Source organism: Heloderma suspectum, chromosome 6, assembly GCF_057233095.1.
Source record: "Heloderma suspectum isolate Gila_16-S chromosome 6, 16-S_ref, whole genome shotgun sequence".
Lineage (NCBI taxonomy): Eukaryota > Metazoa > Chordata > Lepidosauria > Squamata > Helodermatidae > Heloderma > Heloderma suspectum.
Window position 1 is genome coordinate 50,170,386 of NC_139463.1, and position 18,917 is coordinate 50,189,302.

Sequence of the window (18,917 nt, forward strand, 5' to 3'; positions counted from 1 at the left end):
GGAGAAGACTGCACGTTTGCTCAAAGTGCAGGGAGAGTGGCTAGCGAGTAGGGATGTACAAAAGTTACGTACCTTTGGCGGATTATGTTGATGGTGGGAGGGGAGGCGCTCCGTTCCTCCCCCCCGGAATCTTCGCTGGGGGGGAGGCGCTCCGTTCCTCCCCCCTGGAATCCTCCGCGGCCGGCTGTGCTCCGCGGCAGCTCTGCGGAGCAGCCGGCCAGGCCCAGCCAGGCCAGAGCCGTCTGCAGCCGGATTTCCGGTTGCGGAGGGCTCTGGGTAAAAACAAAAAACCACGTATGCAAATGGCGGCGGCTACGGCCGCCGCCATTTGTGTTCCTTATTTTTGGCCACCGTAGTCTACGTAAATATTTACGTAGACTATGACGGCGAAAATAAAGGGGAACGCAAATAGCGTAGCAGGAGCTATTTGTGTCCCTTTTTGATTCCCTGTTTTAGCCTATGTAAATATTTACGTAGGCTAAAACGGCTAAAATGGCCGCCGCCATTTGCGTTCCTTATTTTTGCCCTCTTAATCTACGTAAATATTTACGTAGACTATGATGGCGAAAATAAAGGGGAACGCAAATAGCGTAGCGGGCGCTATTTGCGTCCCTTTTGATTCCCCGTTTTAGCCTACGTAAATATTTACGTAGGCTAAAACGGCGAATCAAAAGGGACGCAAATAGCGCCCGCTACGCTATTTGCGTTCCCCTTTATTTTCGCCGTCATAGTCTACGTAAATATTTACGTAGATTAAGAGGGCAAAAATAAGGAACGCAAATGGCGGCGGCCGTAGCCGCCGCCATTTGCGTACATGGTTTTTTGTGTTTTTTTTTTAACCCAGCCAGCCATGATAGGCTACGTAAATCTTTATGTAGCCTATCACTTTTTTTTTTTTTTTTTTTACAACAGTGGAAATGGCGGCGGCGGCAGCCGGTCGGAAGACCAGCCGCCGCCGCTGGCTGGAAGATCCACCCCAGGTGAGTCTCGTCCCGGGGGGGGATCTGCAGGGGGGGGCAGGCCATTCCGCCACGGAGTTCGGGGGGCCGAATGCACTGGCATTCGGCCTCACCGTGATCCGTGGCGGAATTCTCTGCCATCCCTACCAGTGAGACCCAGCCAGGGCTGGGAGTCAGTCAGAGAGCTGGCCTGCCTGCTGGCTGCAGAGCACCCTCCCTTCCTAGTCGTAGTTCCTAGTGGGCAGGGAAAGAGCAACGTTGAGTTGAGGACCTGACACTTGCCCTTGGAAGCTCTCTGGGCTGCTCATGACTCCCATCTAGGCCACAGAAAGTGCCAATCTCTGCGGGCTGCTTGTGGGCTCTCCTCGACTCTGGTTGTCCTGGATTGTGGGTTCAGGGGCCATTCTGCCCTTCCAGGCTTTTCCCCACCAGAGAATGTCCCTCTCTGCTAGCATTATTGTCAGGGTTGGATCTGAACCCACAGAGTCCCAAAGCAGCTCTGATTCTGAGGAAGCGATACAATCCATGGGAGAGGAACCCACTTGCTTTTCAGAGGCGCAGCTGGAGGGAGAGCCCTCCCCCCGCTCACACTCCTGGGAGCAACAGTGACCCTGGCATGGAGAGGGAGGGACAACTTGAGCTTCTAGATGCGCAGAGACAAGCGAGAGGTTGCGGCGCCGAGAAGAGGTGCACAGCCCACTTGGCACGACGACAACAGCTGCGCCCCAATGCCCCATGGGAAAGGGGGGGACTCTCCCCTCCTACTCCTTAAGTTCAGAGAGTTGCCATGCTTTTCTCCAAACGGAGATCAACTGACTCTGACGTTGTAAGGCTTAGAATCCCCTAGTAGGCTGCTCCTTTGAGTTTTCCACTTAGTCTCAGCCAATTAGCATCTGTAAGCATCATTAGGTTGAATGGAAATAAAGCCTTGGAAAAGAGCCCTTTTGTCTGCATGTTGATTCTGGCTACTTGAGGATTTCCGAAGGCAGCAGGGGTGCTCCTGACAGTTATGCAGCTCACAGATTTGAGTCCAGGCAAATGTTCTGGGATGATCCAAATCAATGGCGCTGGCAGAGCTGTGTGATTGCTGGCCTGCTGATGGTTCTTCTGTGGTCTGTTGGGTCTGTTCTCCTTTTGCCAGCCCCAACAAAGGTGATTGGAGCAAGGTGGCCAAAGCCACAGAGTGCAGGAAACTCTGGCTCACCATTGCATGGCACCTTCCCACCCAGAGCACTGTGGGAGGGAGGGGAAGGTCCACCCACCAGCAACACACAAATTCAAGATGTATGAACCTCTCAGTACATGAGAGGGGGGAGGTGGTGGTGTGTGTATGTGTATGGGGGGGGGGTCTGACTTACTGTGCTCTGAACTGCCTGCAAAGGTAAGAGAGGCCCATTTTGTGGCATCCAGTCAGAATTCAGCCATGTTTTCCTCTTGAGAATTATGTGTGAATGAGTAATCTATCACTTTAACAATGGCAGCACTGTATAATGTGGTAATCCTTTTTAAATGAGATTCAGAAAGTGGGAGAAGATCCCACTTGTCCCAATGGAGCTTAAATGGGAAATCCATGGGCCATCTCTGCTGGTCCATCTAGAGCTGGAGTCTCCAACGTGGTGCCTGCAGGCACCACTGTGCCCATGCATACTTCCTGTGGTGCCTGCCAGGCTCCCTGTCTCTCTGAATTTTAATTGTATTTAAGATTTTTTTTTTTAATTAGATTTTTAAAAACTGGGTGGCTGGCACACAGCAGCATGAAAGGCTCCAACACCATCTTTATTTGGACTTGAAAGCATGGTTCTATGTTTTGGAGCTCAGCTCTTAGCTCTGCCTTGTGCTTAGGTTCTTGGGAAGTTACTTTTCTTTTAGTCCCACCAGTTTCCCTTTTGGGAAATGGGTGTCTTGTGACTGGCCATACCTACCATAGCAGCCATTTTATGAATGGGCAAGCCCAACCCCATGGCAGCCATTTTGTGAGTGCACCCATGATGCTCTCTCAAATTCCAAATGCGCCCACCAACCCAAAAAGGTTGGAGACCCCTAATCTAGAGAATGTGTTCTGCTCAAAGGTCCTCTGATGATCTTGTGTCACACAGACAAGGCCTGTTGCCTTTGCCACATGGGTTGGCTTGTGTACAAAGGGACTCAACGATAAGAGATGACAAGCAGCTGGGCAAAGGCAGGCTGGTGGCTGAGGCAAAAAATCCACGTGGCATCAAAGATACTCTTGGAGCTGGTCCATTTCATTTCATATACACTCATTTGATGAAAAAAATCTCTTATCACAGGAAAATAAATGGTTTCTCGGGCAAAACCTCTTACCAGAACCCCATGGAGCAACAGCTCTCCATTGGGAACCTGGTTAAGTGGCTGAAATCAGAGGAGGAGGAAGGAGGGCCCGATCTGTGTACTTGGCAGAATCCTGGGAGAACGGTACCACACATGCTTTTTCTCAACATGTGAATAGATTATTGGGGAGTCTTCTTAGATGCTGTCTCCCCCAAAAGCTGAATCAGAGGTACAGACATATTTCTGGATGCAGATAATTCCTTCAACAGCTGGGGGCATCCCCCTTTGCCCTCCATTGTAGGTGATCCATGTGTAGAAACTCATTTCCTCATGTGTATCACTGATGTGGGATTGAAGTGATGGTATTTTCCCACCAACCCTGCCCTGAGCTGCACTAGCCCCTGCTGGCCTGACCAAGGTGTCAGAATGCTGAGAACACAGATGCTCTCTGAGGTGCAAATGGCGTTATTTTTAGAACCAGCTACGTTGCTTGCACGATGAGGTGGAAATGCTTTTGCACAATAGCACTGTCAGCTCAAACCCATGCATGTGGCGAGATTCATGCAGATCTTGCTCAAAACCTCATGAGACAATTTAGCCTTTGATGAGGACACAGCCACAGAATCTCTAAAGTATCATCTGAGTGTTACGCATTAAATGCTCTTAGTGCAATGAACGGAATATTGGACTTCGGCTGGGAAGGTTCCAGTTCCTCCTCAGCCACAAGGCTTTAGGCCAGTTCCCCTCTTTCACCCTCACCCACCTGGCAGGATGACTGTGATGTTAAGATGGAATCATCCCACCTGCGGCACCCTGGAAGATGGATTGGTGGATCCAAATGTGACAGATGAGTGCTCTGCCATAACCAGCCATGGGCACTCTGCAAAAACTGAGCCCCTCCCACATGCCATGAGAACCACCCTGCAGGATTCATTGAGCCACAGGGCGGGCCAAAGCCTCAGGGTTCCCCGCCTCCAAGGCCGAGGCGCATAATAGCCCCCACTCAGCAAGTTATCTTGGCATCTGAGGCAAACCCCCCACCTCTTTCCTGGGGAATAAAAATAAATCAGTCAATGAAATAATAAATGAAATAACTGGCCATGTGTTGCCTTTTTGTGACACTCCAAACCATCTGCCTGAGGTAACTGCCTCACTCTGCTTAATGGCAGGTCCGGCCTCCCACGCCCAGCAGGATCATGAGGATTTTGGCATCCCAGGAGTACAGCCAGAAACGCCGACTTTGTTCTCACATCATTTCTTCAGGTGCATGCATACACAAGGCAAGACCTGGGCACCTGTTGAAACACATGTCCCAGCACTGAAGCCGCCAGAATAGAATCATAGTCATAGTAGGGCTGAAAAGGGCCCACAAGGCCATCGAGTCCAACCCCCTGCTCAGTGCAGGAAAACACCTTGTCACAATAAAACACCTTGTCACAGGAATAGGCCATCTAGCATTGTCTGTGCCGACAGTTGGTGGCTGTCCAGGGATTCAGTCCTACCTGGGTCAGACCCTGGTGGGACCCTTGCACGTGCACCTGAGCCATCGCTCTTTCCCCGTACAGCCCTCCTCTCCCTGCTTGCACGAGCTTGTCTCCCTCTGCAGAGAACGATCCTTTTGCAGAATCAACACCACCTCCGGGCATTACCTGAGGCCGGGTATGCAAGCGTTAGTGACCATGTGCTAATGGAAGGTGCTGTGGGCGGTGGACTCACTTTGCGGAGAGAGCAGAGGTGGAGAGGCAGGCGGTCCTTTCCTGGGTCTGAACAATAAACCCTGTTTTAAAGTAGCGCTCGAGACAGAAGAGGCCCAGTGAAACACAATACCATAGAATGGAAGCACTTCAAAAACAAAGGTGATATGTAATGCTCCGTAATAGCTTCTCCCAGGACAGTCTGGTATGAAGATCAACAGCAGAATATATTGATCCACACATGCTTGTGCATTAACCCCACACTACTTGGGGTGTAGCCATCTTCCCCGTATCCTCATGCCAGTCATGGTCAACCTCAACGTTGTTCCATGCTGTTGTTCCATAATCACCCAAGCACCTGATCGCCTCCAGTTAAAGCATGGTCTCTCAGCAGAATTCCAAAGCAAGGCCTGGGTCTGGGGGAGGCAGCAGCAGCACTGCTCAAAACCACCAGTCAGTGCGAGGCCCAGCCAAGAACTCTGGTCTGCGAGGAGCTTCTCCAGAGCTTGCCTTTACAGAGGCTGCAAGGTGGGAGGCCAAGACAACTGGAGAGAAGGGCAGCAACACAAGCAAATCTGTCACCATTCAAGGAGGCTGAAGGTTCGGGCAGAACATTGGTATCCCAATGCTTTGTATATCTAAAATGGTCAAATGCGAACACAGGAGAACGGCTTATGTCACAGTTGCATATGTTGCCAGTCCTGTGAGATTTGAGCCACTCATCATACTACCCCCACCCCAAACTCATACCTTGAAATGAAATCCCTCGGTTTTGAGTTTGACATTATTTTTAGAATTAATGTTTGATACAATGTATTCTGAGCTTTAAATACCCATTCTGACCTTAATTCCATGCCCCCACCCCCGCAATGCATACTGTCACCTTCCCCGTACGAATGCTCCACTGGGTGGCCCTCTGAGCCTGCCTGGCAATGTGGGGTGGGCTTGCGCTAGCAGCACTAAGCAGCACTGAATGCAAGGCTGTCCGGTTCTGCCCCCCCCTTTCAGACAGACACCGCCCTCTGCATCCCTTTCCTGCCACACTCGGGACTCCCAATGACCCACGCACACCATCGGTCATGCCAAGCTGTGTTTTTGTCATGTGGAAGTGTTGGCATTTTCCTGCCCTGGCCCATGGCAGGGCAGGGGAGGGGAAAAAGACACTCAGAAGAACCCTGTCATCAGGACAGCCCCTATGGTCACATCCCTGAAGACAGTCCAGACTTCAGGCAGGTGCGCTGATCCATTAAAAATGGAAATCCCAAAGACCATCATAGCATTGTACCCTGTTTCTTAGGACTGGCTGGAAAAAGGGATGGAGCTCTGCTCCCCCATGTTTCTGCTTCACTTCACTGCTGCTGCTTGTCCCATAGTTTTGGAGACCTCACCAGGTGGCAGGACAAAGCCAATAGGTTTAATTTTATTGATTAAATTTATCTATTTAATCAATAGATACCCAGAGGAACGTTCTCCTGGGCTGAGCGCAATGCCGGCAGCAGAGTCTCCTGAAAGATCAAGAGCAGAGGGGACAGGTCAGCCTCAGGGTCAGGCTAGTCCACCCCGGCTGGCCCTCATGTTGTCCATCTGGCCAGGATGGGATTCGTGAGGCTGGGGGTCGAGAGGCCAACCAAGACATCCATCCACACACAAGACCCATCTGAAAGGTGTAGGAGGCAGATTGTGGGAGAAGGCCATTGGGGCTGTTTTCCTCTGTCCACAGGGATGCAGTCTTAAAAGCAGCAGCAGAGACAAGGCCTTGAATAGGGGGTGGGGGGCAACAAGCAGTCCTGGGTGGCCAGGAAAAGGCACATTCTTGAGGCCGGGCAAAAGCCAGAAGCAGGCAACGGGTCACTGGAAGGCGGCCCCTCAGGGTGCTCTCTCTGCACCCTGCAGCAACCCTGTCTAGATTTGAAAATAGCCCTGGACAGCAAAGCACCTGGTCAGCCGCAGCCAAGCACTCGCCCAGCAACCAGCCCGTGGCCTCTGGGGCTGCTGGGCCTGGCGTTCTGGCCAGGCCGCAAGGGGCAGGAGAGCCCTTCCCCCTGTTCCGGCAATGCCCTATCCACCTGTGAGGCCAGTCCCCAAATGCAGCCGCTCTCTCTCCTGTGAAGTTTGCCTCTGGATAGTGGGAGGGCCCAGAAGCAAACGGGGTGGCGGGAGTGGGGCGCACAGACGCGCAGCTTGGGCTTCCACCTGAGGGGACTGGAAAGCATGCGCCCCTTTGCTGGGGTCTGGAGTGCCTTGCAGCCCACCCCCTCCCCACTGATTTTTCAGGCGGAGGGGGCTCCGGGGAAAGCCGGAAACCTGCCTTCATCCAAAACGACTGGGGAGCAGGCGGCGGCACCTCACTGGAGAGGGAAAACGCACTCTGCACGCACACAGAAGCATCGTGGCAGATCTGCTGTGCGTTCCGGGGCTGGCCAGGGTCCACGGGACTCCCCTGCGTTGCGCAGGGTGCGGGGCCCGGCCGCGCCCCAAGGATGCCACTGGGGCCGCTCGGCTATTGGTGCGGGGCAGCCCCACGCGAGCGCGCCCCGCGAGGCCCGCGCAGATCTCCCCGCCCCTTCCAAGCACGGCTGCCTCCCGGGGCGGCGCCCCGGCCCTCTTGCCGGTCCGCCCGTGCCGCCCGAGGGGGCGGCCGGCCCGGGGCCCGCCAAAGCGCAGCTCGGACAGGCCGGGCGGGCCAAGGCAGCCGCGCTCCGCTGGCCGCGCTGCTGGCCTGCTGCTCCGAGGGGCGCCGCCGGCGCGCGTGCGGCAGAGGCGGGGGGTCCAGCGGGCCGGGCCAGCGCGGCGCCAGGTGTGGCGGCGCGCGCAGGCGAGGCCAGCGAAGCGTCCGCCCGCCGGACCGCGCGCTTCCCTCGGCGAGCCGCGAAAGGCGCCCTCCGCCGGGGGGCGCCTCACGTCCGGCCCGTTCGGCGTGGCTGGTGGAAGCGCGCGGAGAGCGCGCCGCAGCGGCGGCGGCTCCTCCCCCTCCCCTCCCGCTGGCCAGTTTCACGGGTGCAGCAGCAGCTGCTTTCGGCGGCGGCGGCAGCCGGAGCTCGCCTCGCTCGGTCTTCGTCGGGCGGGCAGGGAGTCCACGGAGACGCGCGCCCGCGGAGGGGGAGCGGGAGGCGAGGAGGGCGCTGCGCGGCGCCAGAGGGCGCCTCGGCGCTCAGACCCCGTCGTCGACCCGCTCTTGCCGCCGCCGGGAAACGCGAGGAAGGCGCGGAAGATGCTGCCGGGGCAGCCGAAGAGGAGCGCGCCTCCGCCGCGCAGGGGCTGAGGACCAGGGCGGCGGCGGCGGCGGGGCCGGGCTGACCGACGGGACGGTGATTCCGGGGCTACGGCTGCCCGGGAGAGGAGCCCCTCCGGCACCGGGCGCGCAACCAGGACCCGAGCAGCTGCTTCCGCGCCGCCCGGATTCGCCTATCATGATCGTGGCCGGCGCCTTGTGCCTCCTGGTCTCCCTGGGTGAGTGAGCAGGTGCGGGCGGGCAGGGGGCATGGCCCGCCGGGCTCTGCCCGTTTCTGGACGGCGTGAGTTCAGCCCCGGGGGCCGGCGGGGAAAGGCGGCTGAGGCGATGCCGCCAAGTCAGAAGGGGGCTGAAGCGCAAAGGGGGGCGCCTGGGCGGGTCTCCCTGCGTGTAGGTAGCGCGCGCGCGCGCCTGAGGGTGGGGGAAGGACAGCGGGAGCATCTTCGGGAGAACCAGCTGGCCATGAAGTTGCCCGGCCGCGGAAGCGGCGGGGCGGGGGCTGCCAGGGGAGCGGCGGCGCCCGTCGGGGCCCGCCTGCGCCTCCTGCCTTCGCGGAGCTGCTCCCTCGCAAGGGCGGCTTGGAGGGGCCCCCTCCCGCTGGGAGACTGGAGTTGGCGAAGGCGCGCTTGGGGCGGCGGGGCGCCACCGCTGGAGTTGCTCGCGGCCGGGGCGGCGGCGGCATTTCGGGGCTCCTCTGCCCCCGCCCGGAGGAATCCGCCCGCGCAGCGGGAGGCCGAAAGCCGCTCCTCCGCGCCGCCAGCGAGGCGCCCGTCCTCTGTGGTGGGAGCCCTCGGCAAGGCAGTTCCTGCTGGGCAGGGGTCACAGCAGACGCCGGGGGGGGGGCGCGGACAAAAAGGGTCAGGATGGAAGGTCACGGGCGCCCGGGAGATGGCGATCGCCTGGACAGGAGATGCCCCCGCCCTCCCGGGCCAGATTCTGGACGGCCAAGCGCTGAGCAACTCCTCTCGGGCCAGGGTCTCTGCGGGGTGTGAGCAGCAGCGCAGGACTGCTTCTCCGGGCTAGAAGAGACCTCCCCGGGGGGCGGAGCTCCACACTCCCCCGCCGCTGGAGAAAGCTGACCAGGAGCGCCCCGCCAGCTGGGAGCCTTGAGGGGCCCCGTGGGGCCCCGGGAGTCGGGCTGTCTGTGCGCGGGCGCGCGCGCCCCGTCGCCAGCCTGGCCGGATTACAGGGCAGCTCTTGGCAGAGACCGGGAGGCGCGGCGCCTTCCAAGACGCTGGCCGGGCCTGGCTGCCGCCCCCTAATGCGCCGCTCGCGCCGGCGGCTCGTGCTGCCTCGCAGACCCCCGTGCAGGCCTGCCGAGCCGCTCCGGCTGCCGCTCCCCTTGCGCCCCCCGGCTGTTTCCTGCCTGTGGAGGCTGCCAGCGTGGGCCGGCCGCTGTGCTCGCTTGGCCTTAGGAAGCGCGCGCGCGCGCGCGATGAACCGTGAGGAAGGGGTGGCCAGGACGGGCCGCGGGCAGCTGCCGTGACCAGTCGGCGCACAGGGCAGGCGATGGCCCGCGGCTGGCGGGCGGGCGGGCGACCCCTCGGCTGGCGCGAGGGCCTCGAGTGGGCTTGGCGGGCCGCCGCTTCGCTTCCGGCCCAGGACGCCCCCTGGCCGGTGCCCGGCTCATCGCTCGTCTCCCGCCCTCCGCTTTGTGCTCTTGCTGTGCTGACCCCGGGGAGCGGGCGGAGGGGAGGGCGAGCTGAGCAGCTCAGGCTGTTTATGAGTGCGCACGTCAGCCTTCCCCAAGGAGGTGCCCGCCCAGCGTCCCTGGCCACTGGCCACGCTGGCTGGGGCTGCTGGGAGTTGGGCCAAAACATCTTGAGGGCGCCCGGGCGAGGGAGGCCGGTGCACGTTCGAGCAGAGTTGCAGCCAAAGCCAGCATCTCTTTAGAAGGCCTCTCCCTCTCTCCTCCCGTATCTTTCCCCATACAGCAGCAATGCTTGGGCTGGCACTAGGAAAGGTAATCTCTGCAGGGGGCAAATCAAGCCCAGATGTAACTCTTGGGATAGAAAATTGGCATCCAGACCGATTTTAATATAGATTCCCAGCTTTGCAGCCCAGCTTTCAGCTGCTTGTGAGACTCTGACCATAGGAATTCGATGTGTGCTTGGGATGACGGGTGTTCAGAGCATTTGGAAGGGAACGGGAGATGCTCCTGAGCAGGGCGCCAGACCCTCTCCTGGCCAAGGGCCACCTGGGCAAGACAGGTTCTGTGGGCAACATCCCATTTTGAACTTGTGCATCTGAGCAGAGAGGGGAGGGGGAATCATGGTTGGATGAGGAAGATGCCCTTCTCTGCCTTGTGTGGGAGGGGGCTTGGTATACAGATCCTAGCGTTTGTCCAGAACTTTGGCATTTCAGAGGAGGAAGAATGCGATAGGCATGTCATTCAGGGGCTTTATCCAGGAAGTGCTGAGGATTCTGGGCTGCTTCCAGATGAAGGTCTCAGCACTAACAGTCAGGAGGTATTGTGCAGCTATTCTGTCTTTTTCCTGAATGGATTTTCTGTGGTACAAAAAACGATGGGAGAAGCAGTGGAAAAACACAGGAGGGTTATGTGATGAAGACATCTCCTGGATTCCCATAAAATTCTGTAAATGAGGCAGGGTAAAGGCAGGATAAAAGCCCCATCTGGAAGTACCCCTGGTGTTTCTCTGGATTCTTGCTCTTGACTAGCATAGTGATCCATGTCTCTACCAAAGAGTCAATCAAGAGGTTGTGCTTTCTTTTCTCTCAAGGGATCCATGCCCCAAGTGGAGCAATTCTAGGCTGCATATTGGTTAGCCCAGGGTATCAGCCCTCCGTATTGCTGGTCACAGTTGCATTGTCCCAACCACCAGGAGAAGCAGCTGCATGTCCCAGAGGGGTCTCCTTGCGATCTGCTGCTTTGCCACATTGAACTTGCTCACTTGGAGGAGCTCGGGGCCCTCCTTCTTCTTCCTCCGTGCCTTGGCCCTGGGACGAGCCTCCATGTCTCTGTGTATGGGGGGAGCCACAAGGAGTCCATTCAGAGACGACACTGGGCTTCATGGGGGATTTGGGGCAATGGGGATGGGAGAGGGGATGGAGAGGAGTTGGATATGGGGGCTCAGGCCTAAGTGGGGTTGCAGCTGGAACGGAGTTGTACAGGAAGAATGGCCAGGTTGGGCCTGCAGTGGGAATTGAGACTGGCCCTCTCATCAAGGCTGGGTTGTGATATTTCATGTTGAAATTAGCAGGACTTATTTTTTTGGGCATTGAACAGGTATGCAGAAACCCAGCCTGTGAGCCTTGCCATTCTTGGAGCATAAGAAATCACCCGCTGGGGTTTCCTGGATTCAGCGCACCATCAGCAATGCGCTGCTGTGTCCAGCACTTGGATAAAAAATAGCGAACATTTCAGAAGAGCTGTCAAAAAAAAGGAAGTGTGCTTTGACACAGTAAAACTGAAACTGGAATGGGATGGATCGTTTTGGCTCAGCTTTAACTAGCTGGTTTCTTTTGAGGAGGATGCTGTTGCTTATACCTGCGGGGGTGGGGGGAGGTTGCTTCTGTTTATCTCTAGACTTGGCTGCCTTAGGAAATATTGCTCTGATTAGGACTGGATTACTGGTTTGACCTGTGGAGTTCAGTGGATGGGGGAGCCCCCCCTTGCCATAGCGGGTGGCTTTTCCTAGCCCCCCCGCTCACGTGGCTCATGTGGTCCAGGGAATGTCGTGGTTGCTGCTGCTGCCGCCTTGTTCTGTGGGCCCACAGCCTAAAGGAAAGATGATCTTGCTTCTGTGCTGTGTCTGCTCTCCTCCTGTGCTCGGTGCTTCAGAGAGAGTCATTTGGTGATGGAACCGTGGAAGCAGCTGGTGCCACAACACAATTGGCCATTGCAGCCTTTCTGCTGCCCTGCATGAGGGTCTGGTGGAAATCTGCCCAGATCTGATACCCAGAGAGATCCGATAAAACACAAGTACCTCGTTGGCCTCCAGGGCTAATTTGGCTTATATAGAGTAGATCTATTGAAAGGAATGGGACTTAAGTTAGTTATGACCAACTTAAATCTCATTCTTTTCAATGGGTTTACTCTAAGTAGAACTAACATTGGATGCTACTCAAGGTCCTTCCACCAATCCCACAAGAGAGGGGACTTTTTCCAGATGGGGAGTGAACTGTGATTGTGAGGTTGAAGCTGATGGCTGAAGTTGCTTTGTGGTTTGCACAGCCTAAAGGGAGGCATGTAAGCCGTTACATGCTTACATGCCTCCAACCTCTCCGGGCTGGGTGCTGTTTTTATTGATTTCGTTATGTGTTTTTTAATTGTGCTTTTAATTAATCTGTTTTTATGGTTTTTTAAAACTAAGTTTATTTTAATCTTGGTTTTATGACCGCTAGCTGCCTCTAGCATCATTTCTTGGGTCGGGGGGAGAAAGGCGGGGAATAAATCAAATCAATCAATCAATCAATCAATCACACAACTATTGCTGAGTTGTTGAATGCCATTCAGATGATGTATCCCCTGCAAACACTGTTTTAATTTCTCCTGCACACAAACAACAACTTAGAATAACGGGCAACATGCGCGTCGCCCCTCATCAGGTGAATGCATGGTGGCTGTGGGGGAGGGGTGAGCTGTTGACTGGTGATCATGATGGTAGTGAGGTCAAGTGCCCCCCCCCTGCTCATATAATTTGGGAAACTTTTCTAGAATGTTTTAGTGTTTTAAATTTAGCGATCAAGTGTCTGCGTTACTGAACTCCTGTATTTTCATCCATCATTCTAACGTTCGTTCTGGGTTAGGCTCCCACTCTCCACTCCTGGAGTAAATGCTTCCTTCTTTATAATTTGGTGAACACGTTTTCCCTTCTGAAGAAAGGCGCACAGGAAATGGATGTGTCCCTGGCGCTGGCTATCGCTCCTTTATCATAGAGAATGAACGTGGCCACTTTTTCACTGTCTGGAGATGCACTGAGGCACAAGTTGCTGAAACTGGGAATGTCTAGGGATGTGTGTACAAGCAAATCTTGAGCTTGTCAAAGTTCTCCAAATTCCACCTTGAAACTTCTTGTGTCTGTATTAGATTGTGAGCATTGTTTTTTTCTTTTCACATGAAAATGTGTGTATATTTTTGTGCATACACATCAGTTGTGCACATCTTTGAAGTGTACATATTCACCTCCCATTGATTAAAGCATGTTTGTTTACATTTTTAAAAAGTGTGCCTTTTTCCATGCACATTTTCCAAATCTTAATAAAAGATTTTTATTGAACTGAAGCAAATCTCTGGCACGCCCCTAGGCGTGGCCACTGGAATAGGCGGGGGTGCTGCTCCCTGGGCAGCGGAGGAGGTGCCGCTCCCACTTGCTCTCCTGGCACAGGAACAGCCTCGGGTCCTTTGCAGCTCTGGCCGGATTGTCTTGCCCTCACCTCCACTGGTAGAGCCCTTCAATGTTCAATTCCGTTCTTGTGGGCTAGTTGGAGGTGCTGGCCCCAGCTGCTTGGCCCTCTCACTCCAGCCTGCCCTGTGGCCACCTTGTGCCACGAAGCCAGGTCTCGAGGCAGAGGGGTCTTGCTAAGCAGGTCTGTCGAGGCTGTCTGCACGCTGCTTTCAGGCAGGGAGGCCTCCGTCCAGGGCTTGCTCCGCCAGGTGGCGAGACCCCTTGAGCCTCGGGAGGCATAAGGAGGCCACCATTGGCAAGGGCTTTTCCGGCCAAGCTGTCATCTTGGCATGGCTGCTGCTGGGCTTGGAGGGGTCCTCGGGCAGAGCTTTCTGTGGCATGTGATGGCAAAAGATGTCCAGAGCCGCCTTTGCTGCCTTGGAAAGCCGCGGAGTGGCTGCTCCGCCCGCCTGCAGGTGTCGTTGTCTGACTTCCGTAATGGGCAGGAGTTGACTTGGCTGACCGACAAATGGGTCTCTCTGAACAGGGGGCGAAGGCAGTCCTGTGTCTTTCCCTGTTCATGTCAAAGCACAAGATACGTGGGGGCGGGGGCAAGAGCTTCTTGGGCTCGGGCTGCAAATCGAGCAAATCTCTGTGTGCTGGCCAGGGGCCTGGCGGCAGCGGGGTGAAGGTGGGGCTGCCTTCTGATCCTCCTCCCATTCCTCACAGAACAGGTCTCTCAGCCAGGGAACTGCTTGGAAAGTTTCCCAGCACCGTCCAACATATGCACAGGTTTTCTGCCCCAGTCAGTTGGTGTGTGCATGGGGGTGGGGGTAGGTCTGGCCTCAGCCAAAAAGGGGAAAGGTCTAGAGTTTTCCTTTCAGTGGGATGTTGCTTCCAGATTAGGCCCAAAAAGTACTAACAAACACAAAAGGGGGGAGGGGGGATTCTGTTCAAAGGAGCCAGCAGGGCTCTTGCCGAAAGCAGCATCCATGCAACGTTTTTCTTCTTCACACAAGATTAAATAGTACAGTGAGCAAAAAGTTTGATAGGGGGAGAGAAGGATCTCGGGGAGACCTGGGCTCAGAAGCAACAAGTGACTCTGGCAAAGAAAGGAGGTGCCACGCTGGCCCTGCTGGCCCACTGGAACAGAACCCTCTCTCCCTCCCTCCCACAAGGGTGTTCTTGAGAGCCAGTGATGGAGCTGCCAGTGTGGTCCTAAGGTGCCTTTAAGCCAGCCTTACCCAGCCTGTGGCCCTTTGGGACTCCAACATCCATCAACTCCAGCCAGCATCACCAATTGTCAAGAATGGCGAGAACTGTAGTCTAAAACATCTAAGGGGCACTAATCTGGGGCAGGCTGCTGTTCCCAACAGGGGATTCTGCTAAGTCCCTGGTGGCCTCCCTTCCCAGAGTCTGTGGTCTAGAGAACCTTAACATTGTACTCATGTCCCCCAGCAACGAAGTCCTGAGTGTAAGAGAGAGGCTTTCTTCACACTGGGCTTTTATCTTGTGGTTGAGATGGCTCCTTCATGGAAGTTTGTGGGCTCTTTAAATGATGCCGTGACCCTCCAGGGTGTCTCCTGCACTAAAAGCCCTTTGTTCCATTTTTAAATAGATCGCAGATAATGACCAAATTCCCCCTGCCCCCCCGTTGTGGTCCGCTTCAGTTTCCTCTGTGAAAAGAGGAAAAGCAGCAAGAAGAGGAGCGAACTCAGTGAAAGATAATGGAAGACTCAGATGCAGGGAGAAGGAGTGGGAAAGGGGAGGGGGGAAAGGAGGTGCGTGAAATAAGGAGCCATTGTGATCCTGCATTTAAAATGGAAGCAGAAAGCCCTGTTCTAAATGCAGGATTTTAGGCTGGTGTAGAGATGCCCAGAGTGAAAAAATGTCTTCCAAGGCTCAGGCTTTGATCTCTGCTGGCATCTTTGTGCTTCTTATCAGCTTCTTCTCATCCCTTGCTGTGGTGATGTACTGCCATGGCTTCCAGCTCCCTCCTCGTTGGTTGGCATTACTGTCTCCCTATTTTGTAGTCAAGATGTGGCACCTGATCTAGAAAACGTCCTATCTGGCTCTGGTGTGTGTCCCCTGCCCTTCCATCAACATTTAGAATTGCAGACGGAGAAAGTTTGACCGAGAATAGCGATGGGAAAGCCCCATTGCTCAGAGGTCCTGCATCTCTGACTGTTGGATGCTGGAGACAAACATGAAGGGCATCGCTACACCAGCCTAAAATCCTGCATTTAAAACAGGGCTTTCTGCTTCCGTTTTAAATGCAGCATCACAACTCCTTTGTTCACCAGCTTCCTTTCCCCTGTTCCCTTTCCCCCTCCTTCTCCCGTATCTGAGTCTTCCATTATCTTTCATTGATCTCACTCCACTTCTTGCTGCTTTTCCTCTTTTCAGGAGGGAACTCAAGCGGAACACAATGGGATAATTTGATAACTCATTATCTGTGATCTATTTAAAAACAAAACAAAGGGCATTTAGTGTAGGAGACACCCTGGAGGGTCTCCAGGTCATGTAAAATGCCCACAAACTTCCATGAAGGAGCAATCTCAATGCAGGATAAAAGCTCCCTGTGAAGAAAGCCTAGGAATGGCAGTTGACCTCCTTTTTTCCCTTGTAAGCTTTGAGAGACATCTGGGTGGCCACTCTTGGGAAAGAGAGGAGGGGGTTATGTGGCTCTTTAGTCTGATCCTGCAAGGGGATTCGCATGTCCATTTCTTCCAGAAGGGAAAATCAAAACACAAACTGTGTTGTTCATTGTTTGCGTGTGTTCAGTTACTTTAAATGGCTGGGTGTGCCAAGGCACTCAGCACCTAGTGATGAAGTTCGCACGAAAGGCAGCAGCCCACCCCCATTCCTCCTGCTGACTTTGACCAAGGTGTTGACACTGGTCCCAAATGGGGCTCAGTCGGACCCCCAGTTTCCTAGGTTGCCTTGAGCTCTGCTTCACCTAGGGAGGTGGTGGGCTCTCCCACACTGGAGGCATTGAAGATGAGGCTGGACAGTCATCTGGCAGGGATGCTCTGACTTGGATTCCTGCATTGAGCAGGGGGTTGGACTTGATGGTCTTGAAGGCCCCTTCCAACCCTACTATTCTATGATTCTATGACCTTAGGCTACCAATTGCCTCTCGTTCCCAGGTGTCTGGGCAACATTCATCCATCCATAGGTTGAAATCCTGGCTCACAACCCAGCCCAAGGGACAGCTCCCTTTTGACTACTACTGCTGGATCATGCATGTATGCATTTATTGCTTTTTAAAAATCCCACCCTTCCTCCAAGAAGCTCAGGGCACAGTGTACGTGGGCTTCTCCCCCAGCATATCCTCACAACAGACCTGTGAGGTTGGTTAGGCTGAGAGAGAATGACCTGCCCAAGGTCACCCAGTGAGTTTCATGGCTGAGTGGGGATTTGAACCTGGGTTTTTTGTAGTCCTAGTTTGAGACTTTAACCACTACCCCACACTGCTGCTCAGCTTGAATTCTGACATATGCTGGGCATTCTCTTGGTCCCAGTGAGCAAGAGATGCAGTGAGTATGACTGTGCTATCTATTCAGTCTCGGCATCGCAGCATCTAAGCCTTTGAGTTTTATAGAACTCTTTGCGAAGCAGAAATGACAAGGGAGCTAATTCTCCATCACAGATGTTGGCAGTAAGGCTGCTAATGAACGTGAAGGGTTAGAAGGTGGTTTAATTGCAAAATTCACACAAAAATTGACCAGCAGGTGCTACAGATTTTTGCCACAATCAATCCATGGATGCAAACATTCTAGTCAAAACCACAGAATTCTTGCTTTGTTTTTGCATTCATGAAGAGCAGGCAAGAAGAACTAGTGCCCCAGGCCCTATCACAGCTGCTGGTCCATCCAGATGCAGGGTTGTTCTGGTCCCTGAGAACTCTGTGCAGGACCATTCATTCACTTGGGCTGGGGTCAGATGTCCTCCCTCTCGCTGGACCACTGGGTTCCTGCAAAGGGGGCCTTCGTGGACTTTCTCGGGCAGGGTGGAAGGCATTTGATTTTTGCTCTGAACAGATACTGGCACATTAATTCCACACAGGTTTTGGTAGCTTACTGCATTAGTCTCTTCTGGTCATGCGTGGCTGGTGAATTCAGCTGGTTCGGTTCAGTCAGAAGTTGACATTCCCAGCACTTCCACAGAAAGCAGATTGAGTCGTCTGTGGTGGGTGAATTTGGCTTGTTTGGCTCACTTGGAAGCCGGCACTCTTGGCCCTCCCCCATCAGACTGCCCTGTGCCTGGGGTGGACATGGAACACGGTTTCTGCCAAGGTTTTGTGGCATATTGCATCACTCCCACTAGAGAGCCTGGCAGGTTTGGTTAGCTCAGAAGCTGGTGTTCTGTGCCATTCCGTTCTAGATTGCTTCTAGTTGTTGAAGGGTTAATAAAAGCATAATATTGGAAGGGTTTCATTTCTTAACTATTGTACTCCAGTGTCTCTAACACATCCCCCTGTTTTTAGCAGCATTTTGTTAAGTTAAAAAGGCCATTCTGGGCTACTCTAGTTCTGCTTATACGCTGCCCCTGGGCCTTCTGGCTTGCCCCTTAAAGAGGCCACTCACAATGTCTAGGCTAGAGGGTCAGAGTTCGTTTTGGCCCCAATGTGGTCCCCAACTTTGCACTTCAGCTGAATCTCACCTGCCGTTCTCTGGTCCATTTGCTTCATTTGGATTGATCTTTCGGCAGCTTCTCAGCGACTGCTGGGGAGTTTCCTTGATGCCAGAAAATAGAAGGCAAGTGGATCACCTGGGAGGTGCTGTCCTTCAACACTCTGCCGTGCAGTTACAAGAGATGGGCCTTTCAGTCCAAAGAATGACTTGAAAGTCTCAGGATTTCAATGAAATGATCTTGGGTTTGGAGAAGAGCAGGCCAGGCTTGTACAGGCACTTAAAACACGGGATTGGGAAGCTGCCTTTGAATGCAGAAAACTGAGCCTCCTGGGTTCTTATTGCTCACCATGCCTCAGTCTCCCCCAAGTTTGGACAGTCCAGAGAGTTGTGGCAAAAAGGTGAGGGCTGGGGGAGGGGGAGCAGCCCCTCCCCCTCCCCCAGCAGGCAGGTTGGAGTCAGGTTTCTGTTTAGCATTCAGGCGTGACCTCCCTTCCAAAGGCGGCCTGGCAGCTGCGGCCTTCAACTAACAGAAAAACATAACTGGCCAAACCGTCACACAGGTGCTGCTGTTTGGTGACAGCTGTTGCCATCTGCCAGGACAGCTAAGCCAAGCTGTCCCCCGCCCCCCCCCCAATGTCCTGTGAGCACCGCTGCCCTTTAGGAGACTTGAGGACAGGCTGGCCCGGCAGGGTGTGCAAACGAGAGCTGCGCTGCACACCTGCCCGCTACGCATGGGCAGCACAAATGAGCTCTGTCAC

General features: G+C 54.6%; 1 protein-coding gene across 1 annotated transcript in view; it reads left to right on the forward strand.

The window, feature by feature from the left end:
* The first annotated feature begins 7,941 nt into the window (after positions 1-7,941).
* GFRA2 (GDNF family receptor alpha 2) overlaps positions 7,942-18,917 on the forward strand; it is a 125,851-nt gene continuing 114,875 nt past the window's right edge. Inside the window, exon 1 of the mRNA XM_084804253.1 lies at positions 7,942-8,392. Within this exon, the coding sequence (XP_084660379.1) occupies positions 8,353-8,392 (40 nt within the window). The 5' untranslated portion in view covers positions 7,942-8,352. The remainder of the gene's footprint in view (positions 8,393-18,917) is intronic.